This window comes from Grammomys surdaster, unplaced genomic scaffold (genome assembly GCF_004785775.1).
Source record: "Grammomys surdaster isolate TR1022 unplaced genomic scaffold, NIH_TR_1.0 126176, whole genome shotgun sequence".
Classification (NCBI taxonomy): Eukaryota; Metazoa; Chordata; class Mammalia; order Rodentia; family Muridae; genus Grammomys; species Grammomys surdaster.
Window position 1 is genome coordinate 2,210,681 of NW_021620983.1, and position 11,514 is coordinate 2,222,194.

The 11,514-nt window shown below is 45.9% G+C and overlaps 1 protein-coding gene across 1 annotated transcript in view; it reads left to right on the top strand.

The window, feature by feature from the left end:
- Positions 1-5,977: 5,977 nt before the first annotated feature.
- Positions 5,978-11,514, top strand: part of Pthlh (parathyroid hormone like hormone) — an 11,187-nt gene continuing 5,650 nt past the window's right edge. The window contains exons 1-2 of the mRNA XM_028757632.1: positions 5,978-6,406; positions 6,598-6,723. Of these exons, the coding sequence (XP_028613465.1) occupies positions 6,623-6,723 (101 nt within the window). The 5' untranslated portion in view covers positions 5,978-6,406; positions 6,598-6,622. The remainder of the gene's footprint in view (positions 6,407-6,597; positions 6,724-11,514) is intronic.

The following is an 11,514-nucleotide window of genomic DNA, read 5'->3' on the forward strand; positions in this document are numbered from 1 at the left end:
CAATGAAAGCTAGTATATATCATTCAATCTTTTTTGTCATTGGGGAAAAGTGCCAAGAAATTGACAGAGCAGGGGCTAGAGGCTTGGCTCAGTCTTTAAAATGTGAGTCTTGCAAGCACTGGGGCCTGAGTTCGATCCCCAGCACCCACCTAAGAAGCCAAGGGTGATGGGTTTGTTTGATCACTCCACTGATCTTGCCTCTGAGGAGGAAAGTGGTATTCCTGTGCACACGCATCCATAGAAAACAGAATGTGTAGGGGAGAGATGTCTCAGTAAGTAAAACATTTGCTATACAAAGATGAGAACCTCAGCCTGGATCCTCAGAACACAGGGAAAGCTGGACCCGTTGACACACTCCTGTAATCCTAGGGCTCTTGTGACAAGATCAGAAGGCAGACAGAAGAACGCCCAGAAGCTCCAAGGCCAGCTAGTGCAGTGTGCACAGCACAGCAGCAACCCTGTGTCCAGTCATGGTAGAAGGGTGGGGCCCAACAGTGAGGCTGTGTTCTGATCTTGCACACTGTGGTATGCACAGTCCTACACTCACACAGACAAAAGTGCATGGGTGCACACACACAAATGTCCATGGGGACTTCAAAAATGAAAATCAAAAGGAGTTCCCAGGAGAAAATTAACCCTCTAGATTACAAAACAATAATAAAATATGCTGTATTTGCTTCACATTTTCTGCTACATCTAGGAGATGAAGCTCGGGTCCTCGGGCTTGGCAGCAGGTGCCTTTCTCCAAGAGCTATCTCACTGCCCCCATATCATGACTAGAAAGGAGAGAGACACATTAAAATATGTGTTCTGTGCCCATGTCTTGTTTGGAAGATCTCTCATAAACTGGATGTTCATATGTACACTCTACAGAGGAAGCTGTAGGATATGGACATAATAACCAATATCCACAGTGGTGTGTAGGGTTTTTGCAGTATACAATTTATTATTCAGATGGGAATGAATCTTCAACAGCAATATGGAAAAAAAAAAGACTGAAAAAGTGAAAGGTGGCAATTATTAAAAGTCAATGTATTCCTTGCTTTACGGTGTATAAGAATTTATTTTGTGTTTGGCTTAAACGTCTCTTGGAACACAGTGCAATATGGACCTAAAAGCAATCTCCATAGTAATGTATTCCCTCTACTGCCAGGAGAAAGGACCAGAGCCTTGCAGGCTCGGATGAGTAAAGAAAATGATCCTCTGGCTAAGGTCTACTGCATCCATCATCCGAAGGAAATGACCAGACTGAAATCCCAGTGCTATCTAACCAACTCTGGGACTCAGTTTCCACCTCTCTAAAAGGGAGAGCTGTGGACCCATATCGCTGCTTCCCACCTATGACAAGATCATTAACATAAGTCTCATTCTTCAGCTAAGGGTGGGTCAGAGAGAAAGAGGGAGCTACGGTAGACGAGGTTGTCTAACAATTGTGAGATGCTGCCTGGAAGGTGGGGGTAGGGGGCAGCAGTCAGCTTCAGGAAGGAACTGGGCAGGGACTCCACAATTTGGACAGAAGTTTGACCATGCGCCCGATTAATAGAGTCTGAGTGAGAACTCTCGCTGAAGCTGCCCATATGCATGCATGCATACATGCAGCCGATGCAGGTGCTGGCAATGTCCCAGGCTGTGCACTGGGGCTAAGGGCTGGTTGGGATCGCCTGCACGCACGTCAAGTCGTCCTAACCACCATGGACAGCTCACTGCTGCCCCAGCCAGCTTTGCGCGGCTCACAAACTCCAAAGGAGTCACCCGCAGGGTGGATTCCACTCCCGAAAAGCGAGCGTGTTCCTCACTCTGCACCTTTCTGCGATCTGCACCAGCGCCAGGCAAGTAGCATACGTGTGGGGTAGGCAGCAGGACTAAATAACCAAATCCTTGCCTGAAACGTGATCTTTTCTAGAGCCACTGGTTTTTAAGCGTCATATGGAGACCTCTGGCACAGAGAACCTCCAACCACTTCTTCATTTCCTCTCCTCTCCCTCGTAGCCCCTCACTCCGCCTTGGCCGCACAGTGTGTGTTAAACGACATAAAGCAGGCGGCCCTGGACCTCTGGTGATGGTGAGCTTTAAGGAACTGGGGAGGGTAGCAGGAAGTAGTCGTCCCTGGACTGGGAGAAGGGGAGCAGTCCACCTTTTCTCAGCCCCAGTCTGTAGAGAATTTTTCCTCACCATATCCCTGGGGTTTATTACACTTCGAAGTTGGAGCAAGACAGCCCATCTCAGAGAATTTGGAGAATATTCTGAGCCCCTGTCCCTGGGTCACATGTTCCCCGAGTCTTCTCTGGGAGGAACAGAGGGCCACCCATGCAATTAGGCTAGTGACTCTGTAAAAGCTGTACCGTCACCAGGCACCCAATATTTCTTACCCCTTTACAAGATGCAATGGAGGAAGAATGCCTCAGTTCTTCTTCTCTGAGCAAACCTTTGGCCATGGGGAGTCTAGAAGCTTAGGAGACATAGCCAAGAAAGTCCAGGAACGTTGGGTAAATGCAGGCAAGAGGACCCAGGCTCCTAAAGCTTCCATTTAGTCTAAGATCCGTGAAAGCCAAAATTGCCAAAATTGCAAAGTGACTGGTTTTACCAGGGGACTGGGAAGACAATGGGGAAAAGGAAGTAAATGCTCCAAGGTCCCAGACTCACCTGGGGATGAGGCCTTCTAGGCAGCCCAGCAGGTTCACATGGAACTGGACCACAGCAAGAGCTTTCTGCAGCGTGGCAAGAGATGTGATTGTGTTGACTGTCCTTTGAACAGTGGTTGTCTTTGAATCCTGTGGTCATGTGCAAGTCCAGAGCCGTCTGCTCGAAGGAGCCAAGAACTTGACTCAGCAAAAGGCTTCTAGTAAGCAGCAGCCCAACTGATGTTCTGTTTCTCTCCCTCCTTCCCTCCCTCCCCTCAGATATTTCTTGATAGCCATGGGTGTGAGGGTACACGAGTATGGGACCTTGAGAACCACCTTGAGAACCCATCTTCCTAAGACCGTTGTATCTTCCATCATGTTCAGCCCTGAAAAGTGTCTCCTAGATGGTCTTCCAGGTCATGTTTGGAGAAAGAAGAGCATTTTCTAGGTTTTAATGGATGAGGAAAAGGTATAGGGTCCATTTTTCTGATCACAGGAGGATCTCGGCAGCCTGGCATACTCTTCAGCCCCTCCCTGGAGTGGCATTCCAGGTATTAACAGAGTTTTATCCTCACATAACTACAAGCAGGCAACTCCTCCTCTATGGATGCTCAAACCTCATATTTCCTTTCCTTTGGGCAGCTTTGAGGGCCCTAGGCTTCTCCTCCTGTCCCGGTGGGCGAGTCATCGGAGCTGTAATCCCACAGAATCAAGCGCAGACACTACTCGAAGGGGTAACTTTTATCAACAGCCAAGTGGCCAGAGGAGAGAAAGGATGTGTACATTTGTTTGGTTTTGTGGGATTTTGGAGACTTGACCTGGAGCTACTGGCAGACAGATGTGAGAATTGGTAGCTAATCCTAAACATGACTCAAACACATAAATCAAATGTTTATTTCTTTGCTTATTGTTTGACCCAAAAGGAAGACAGAGGAAGTACAGAATACAAGGACAACTTTGAGTTTTCCATTAGCTTCTCTCCAAAGAGGAAACGCCCAGGTAACATCTATAAACTGGTGACCACCATGAATTTGTGTGTGCAGGGCCTCTCCTTGAAAGCTGGATTTGGAAAACTGTCACTTACAGAGGAGGGAGCCTAAACACTGTTCTTGAGCTCGGAATTCCCATGACTGTGGAGCGGCAGGGACAGACCTTCAGAACCTCCTGTTTGCCGAGGTGCACTTGTGTGACAGAAAGCCTAAGCAAACCTGTCACCTGATCAAGCACGTGACCTGTTCATAAGCCTGGGGGTTGGGTTCCCACTCTGTTTCCTTGCTGCCTTGTGACCTTAGCAAGATCAGAACTTAGATTATGATGTCATAAAACACCCTTTGCAGTCAAGGCAAAGAATCAGGGCCTGGGTAGAGAGACACTAAAGGTAATTTCTACATTAAGAAAGGAACACCACGGTCCACCTGGAGCAGGGCCTGCTTCCTGATAACGGAAAAGACCACTTACACAAAGCTTTTCATTCATTAAAGACTTGATTTTACAAAACAAATACTTCTGAATGAGACAGACAGGATGTCCCTTCCTTGGCCAGAATGTGGAGGAGTTTGTAACTCAAGGAAAAAGCAAAGCAACAGAGCATGTGAAAGTGTTTAATTCTGAGGAGAGAAAGCTACTTATTCCTCATTGTCTATATTTTCTCTATAGTTTCTCTTTGTGTTTCCAGGAGAGGAAATTCTTTTAAAATGGATGACGTTTTTCCATTAGCCTCAGAAAAGATGGTGAGTGATGGGGTAGAGAAAGGAAGGAAAGAGAAGAGGGTCAATTTTGTCTAATTAGGAAAATAGCAACATAAATCAAAGTAGTGTATAAATTCCAGCTTTTAATGTATAGTGTGTCTAGTTTTTGTTTCAACCTTTTATTGGAGGATCATTTTCTTTTTAAGTCAGAGTAATTTGAGACTTGGCAAAGTACCTTTGAATTTTTTTCTTTTTTTTTTTGTTTTTTTGGTAGTGAAGCAAATATCATTTTTAATGTTAAGCAAGTCTCAGGAAACACAACAGAATGGTTGCTTTGTGAGTCCCTTCTTTTCCTCTCACGGGGTTCCCCACTTCAGATCAATTAGGGCTCCAGCATCTTTGGGGAAGAAGGGTTATCACAGAGTGTCACAGGTTCAAACGTTGTCTTTTCGTGCCACGCAAACAAGTCAAACAGTTACAAATTCTTAACCGCTTAAAGGACGTTATGGAAATTCCCGGGTTTCTTTTTAAGGTGGGAAGAAGCCAATTTTTTTTTTTTTTTACAAGTATGAAGTTTAAAGGAATCAAGGGAAGGAGAGAAGGGCTTCTGATGAGAGGGGACCCCGCCCAAGACAGCTGAAAGCTTAACTGCTGGCCAGTAGCAAGGCTTCGGGAGGGGAGGGGTGAGAAGTCCTAGCTGTACCCACCCCAGAAGTCTGTAGAGCATCAGGTCGACAGCCCAGGCCTGACAAAGGTCTTTGAGTGACACTAGCCTCCTAGAGAGACAGGTGAAAACTTCCAGCAGGATTGTCTAGAAGACAAACTTGAGTGGTTCCAGTGTTCACTACACCGGGATCTAGAACCTGGGGGAACCAGTACACACACACACACACACACACACACACACACACACACACACACCCCTCTATTCCCTTTCCTGTATGATAAGAACCAGTAACTCACAAATTTCTCCCCACCCTGCCCAGCAGCGCTGAGAAACTGAAGCAACTGGGATAAGCTCACTCAGTGAATCTATAGCAGGACAGAGTAGGTTATCAAAGGAAGGGTGAGTAAGAAGGACTTGGCGCGCTCCAGGTCCTCTGTGATCAGAGTGGGTCTTCATCCTTGCTCACACACCCTTTCTAGGATCTGCTCCAGATGTGATATCCCTAGTCCTAAACAGTAAGGCCAAAAATCGCCTTTGCTCTCCTGGGTGCTAGGGTTAGTCCCCTCCCCAGAAGGCCACACCAGGCAGGAAGGCTGGCTTGCAGCAGTGCGAGCTTTCAAGCGAGCTTGGGACTCTTGGGATTCGCAGGCCACCCGGGGTTCCTCCTTGCCGCCCGTGGGGACCCGGGCTCCTGGACCAGCGACTCAGGCGGCAGCAGGCCGGTTCAGAAGGAGAAGAGCGTCAGATCGGCCCACGCGGGCTGGGACTGGGGTGGGGCTCCGTGGCTCCCGGCTCCCCTGTGCTCCCCGCCCCCGCCGGCCGGCTCACCCCTGCCTGCTCCGCCGGCGCGCGTTCCTCGGGCGCCACCTCTTTGCGACTTGCTCACTTCTCAGCAGGTTGGCCCCGGAGCGTGTGAACCTTCCAGGGCTGGGCTCACAGCTCCACTCCAACCTGCGCCGCCCCAGCTGGGCCGCTCCGCCCCGCCGCCGGAACCCGCCCTCGCGGCCACCTGGCCCTCGCATCCACGACACGCGCGCCTGCAACTTGTTCAAGGGCGTTGTGGAATCAACTTTCCGGAAGCAACCAGCCCACCGGAGGAGGTAGACCGACAGCTATGTATATATACGCGCTCTGCCGCAAGTGGCTGTGCACCCAGAGGCCCGGTGCGCAGGACAGCTGACTCCTGCGGGACACTAGCGTTTGAAGAGGGGTTCGCCCTGCTCCAGGACCCAGAGCGCTGCCGCCAAGACAAATTAGACACTGCTATGGGAGCCACAGCAACGCGCCACGCATCCCCGACGCCTATGTAAAACGCTCGGTTTTCGCTCTTCTTTCAGAGGAAGCTCTCTGATTGCTTTTTCCCCTCTCGGGTCCCTTTTTGCCTGTGCGGTTTGAGAGAGGCACAGTTGGAGGCGCTGATTCCTACAAAAGTAAGTGCTCAGGGGCTCGGAGACACTTTTTTTTGCTTTCTTTTTCTTGTTTTCTTTTTTCCTCGTAACTTGTGAGATGCCCTCGACATTAGAGTGGCTGTTGGGAAGCCACGGGGCTCCTAAAGAGGAAACGGGGCAGTGCTGGGAAGAGATGGAGAACCAAGACTGACCCTCGGGTTCCACTCTTGCAGGTCCCCAGAGCCAGCGAGCGGCACGATGCTGCGGAGGCTGGTTCAGCAGTGGAGCGTCCTGGTGTTCCTGCTCAGCTACTCGGTGCCCTCCCGCGGGCGCTCGGTGGAGGGGCTTGGCCGCAGGCTGTAAGTACCGGGTCTTCCTCCTGGGGCGAGGGGTGGGGAAGACCAGCGCCAGAGGTGGCCAAGCTGAGGTGGCCAGCCGATGCCGAGGAAGTCTAGGGCTCAGAGCCTTCCTGATGCTCCCAACCTGAGTTAGACACAGTCACGGGGTACCTGCTAGAAAGGAGCTGAGCCCAGGAGAGCCATTTAGAGAGCTGGTGAGACTCCAAAATGGACAGGCAAGAGACAATTTTGATGTGCCTTTTTGTAAGAGGCAGTCTTTCTCAGAATCTCCGCTGGCAAGATAAATGCCTGGAGGGAACCACCAAAGTTACTTTACCCACCGGGAGGTTCTGAAACTCAGCAGGAAACTGAGGGATTCAGAAACTGTCTATGCCGTGTGTGTGTGTGTGTGTGTGTGTGTGTGTGTGTGTGTGTGTGTCCGCGCGCGCGCGCGGATATGTCTAAATGTGGGTGGCAGTTTGTGTGTGAAAAGCAAAAACTTTGTGTCTAGTTTTATTATGAATGACATAATTTTAAGCATATAAAACAGGACTGTGTTACATAACAAAGCATATTATATAATTTAGTAGTAACAACTTTTTAGTGGCAATCGTCCAACTTTAGTATCGATACCATTCAGGAAGGCGGGTGTACTTGCCTCAAAAATGGACTTTAGGCGTGGAAACTTTCTTTTTCCTGGAATTATTTATTGCTAACGGTTCTTTAATCCGGATTCGAAATATTTGCATTGTGGACTGAAAGGTTGGAGTTTAGGCATTCTCAGCTGGTGGTTTGGTCTTTGAGTTTGTTGTTGTTTTTTTTTTCTTTAAGAAGAGTGATTTTGACTTTGAGATAAGCATACATCTAAGTACACCAGCAAAATATCGCTGCAGTGTTTGGGAAGTAGTAGGCATGCTTGAATCTCGCTGTCTTGATAGGCTATTGGGCACAGCAGTTCATCAATGTAGATGAAACGCCGTCCAGGACTGCTCTCTTAGCACAGACTCTGTTCAAGATGGGAAAACCATAAAGTTTAAGAACTGAGGCGTTTGGCTCTGGAGAAGGCATTAGGAGAACTTGCTCACCCCACAATAGAAGCAGCAATATCTACCTAATATTTACAGTCAGGTTCCTGGTGCTTGTTGTAAACTCCCGAGGGTATACAAAAAGGCAACTGTTCAGCGCCTGCTCCTGGTCTATTCTTATTAGTTCAGCAGAAAAATCTTTAAATGAAATTACTTTAGACATGTCTGGATCTTGGCACCAAAATGAAACTCTATTATGAATCTCCTAAGGCAAGTTGTGTAGAGCATTGTACTGGGAGATAAGGCAGCACTGTCCCAAGAGTGAGTGTACTGCTGGCTCACTTCTCAAAATTGTCTTCAGACTTTTTGCTCATTTTTGAGACTTGTGTGAAATTCAATTACCTAATATCCAAATATAAATACAGATGAGCTGGATTTTTTTAAAAGCACACTTACATACTGTATTTATTTGGATAAGAATTTCTGTCTTGGAACAGAGCCAACTTTTTCTTTAAAGTTGCTTAATACCTATTTTCTCTTTTGAGAGAGAGTAAATGAGCCATGCTTGAGTCTACAATGACGGCATAAAAACAGCACTAAGCTGTCCTTACTACTGTTTTTAACTCTTTCTTTGTTGCATCTTACAGAACTACTCCTCGGAAACCATTTGGCAGCTAGGGACTCTGTTCTAGCTCTGTTTGTAGGTGAAATATAATAGTGTAGTTAAAATGTTCACACTTGGCTCTGGTTATAAAACTAAGAGATAAAACTCCCATACCTGATGGCTGATAACTCATCATAACACAACTGTGGTTTTTAGAGGGAGTCGAAATCATCATAGCCAAATGGAGGTTTGAAGTTTTTTTTTTAACTCATTATTTCTGCACATGTGCTGAACAAAACATTTATGGACTACTTCCCAAGACCAGGCTAGCTCCTTAAAAGAAATTCTAACTTACTGGCAAACTCTAATATCCAATTTTAGGGACACTGCTTAAGATGTATTGATTTCTTTTAAAGCTAGAGATTGTTACCTTTTGTAGATACAGTAAGTGTGCTTCCTAAGCCATCGGAAGGTGAATGGTAGCAACTAGTTCATGATGAAATTGCCTACTGGAAAGCTGGGGTGGATGGATGCTGCTGTGTAGACAAACACAGTGGCTAAAGGTTCTCTGTGTTTGCCATAGCAAGGGAACCCCGAATGATGGAGAAGCCTGAGGCACCGTTGGCTGTCTTGCTTAGACCAGATTGGGTCTATTCCACATAATGAAGGAATAGCTTTCTACTGAGTCATGGAGATTGGAAGGCAGCTCTGTGAGTCATGCTCACTCTAACACCCTAACCCTGTCTCCTCTGTGGACCACAGAGCTTTTCCCAAACTCCTAGTGCATCCCCCGAGTTTCACATCAGCACACACAAACTCGGGCAGAGAACTTTCCATGGCTGCTGCTCCCCTTCCCCTGACAGCTCCTGAGATACTTCATTTTCCTCCTTGAAAGCTCCCTTGAGAATGTTTCTCTTCCTAGCAGAACAGCTATGTTTTGACTGAAGTCCAAGTTGTCTCTGTTAAATTTTTGACCATTTTTTTCCTTTTCTTTTCTTTCCTTTTCTTTTTTTTTCACAATAATCAAAGAAGACGATAAAGCATTAATGCACTTATTTTTCCATACTGGCACTTTGGTTTGTAATAAGATCCATGTGAACCACTGTGCTAGGAAATGTTTACAGATAATGATTGTTGCCATATTTGTAGCTAAAATGTTTCAGCATTATCTACATTGAAAAATCCCTTCATTTATTTCTCACAACCAAGATCTATCCTGTTTGTTCATGTCAAGTATCTCTGCCGTCTCTTATAATACTTTGGATAATTTCATGGAGCTTATTTCCTATTGATGATAAAGATATCATTGTATTCTTCCACTCTTTCAATGCAATTTCCCAAATAAATAGGTGTTCTCCACAGTAGTTTAAAGTCCTGAAGATATTAGGTAATTTGTCCTAAGAGTAGATAAGATAGGAACCATGTACCCCACTGGAGAGGTACCAAACACCATGCTACTTGCATTTTATAAAACACAAGGATAAACTATTGTTGAATTTTCCGTGAGAACCATCCTGGGAAAGTACAGCTTCTAAGATGTGAAGGTGCCATGACTCACAGTGACGGGCTGGCCAACATGACAGACACCCATGCCAGTGACAGAGGCAGGGGCAATGGTGACTTGATTCAAATAGACCAACCATTAAAGTTTTGGCTGTAGGTTCAGATAGAATTGAAAATTAACTTGAAGACAAGAAGTACATCAGCCAGGAATTGGGAAAGAAATAAAAAGTCCCTAGGATTATTAATTATCAGCAAAAGTTTCTTTCAAATGGGATATTTTGGTAAAATACTCTAAACTGTGGTGCCCTGAAAGCCACCATTAGAGTAATTGTGTCCTTTAAAATGCTATTAGAGGATATAAATACATTGTAACCAAACCTCAAATTTGTAGACTATTAAAAGTTTCCAGATTACTAACTGTTACCAGAGTAAGAGAATTTTAATCTATTCACACATGGCACCTTCAGAAAGGAAGAGCGCCTCCTTCATGCCTCATTTAAACCAGGCTCCTGTTAAATTCCTTTTCATGAAGTCATGTCTTTTTTTTGAAAAACCAGCTATATGTCTTAAAGTCAGTCCCCATACCAAACTACTACAAGGAAACCGGCATTCTGACCCCACCCCACTCCCACAATAAACTGAGCTCTGAGAATCCTGCCTCCTCATTCTGCTGCTGAAAATGACTTTGGGTGGAGTTGGTCAGTCCATCGTCATGGGCTTATTATGCTCTGCTGTTTCTTGTCCCCTTGCTGTGCCTTACCTGAGTTTGAGAAGATATTGGGGATTTTTGAGAATCAGACCTTGCTTTGTGGACTTTCCTTTCATATGGACTAGGAAAAGTCATCTCATCATCCCTCATTTTCCCCATCTTTAAAATGGGCCTAATGATGTTGTTCATTCTTCTCTTGTTTCTCTGAGGAGTTGGCAAAGTTCTATTAAAAAGGCCAAAAGGCCCCAGACACTCTTGTAAGAATAAAATAAGAACACTCAGGAAGTGGGTCTGTTGAAATACACTCAGATACTTCTGGAGAGAAACCATTTCAAACTGCTAGTTCTACTGGTGAAAACTGGAATTTGGTCTAAACTTAATTAAAAGCTTTAGATGGTGGTGCACACCTATGATACCAGCACTTGGGAATCTGAAAACAAGGGCAGAAAGAATGAAAAAGAGAGAGAGAGGGAGGGAGGAGAAGAGAAAGTATGAGCTGAAGCAAGCCCAATGGCTGGTATAACGAGTAATGACTGGTGTAAAACGTAGACGCCCTGAAATTCAAGGCCATCCACATGCCTCAGCTTTCTAAGCACTGAAATTCTGAGTGCTCACCATCTTCCTATGTCCCTCTCAGATATTTTAATTGAAAAGAAAACATTAAGAAGAATAGGGAGATTTCATTAAGGCAGAGTTCAGAAATACACCACCTGCTGCTGCAACTTTAGGGGAAATTTTACCTATTCGGCGCCTCTCCCTCCGCCTTCACATACAGGTTCCTGATGAGTAGTACTCATAAATGTTACATTCTTGCATCTTGGTCAAATGTTTCCCTAAACTCTCTTCCCTTCTCTTCAGTCCTTCCTCAGTCTTCTTGCCTTACTTTCTATTTCAGCTGTTTGTGTTTTCATGGTCTTCACAGTGTGTGTGTGTGTGTGTGTGTGTGTGTGTGTGTGTGTGTGTGTGTGTGT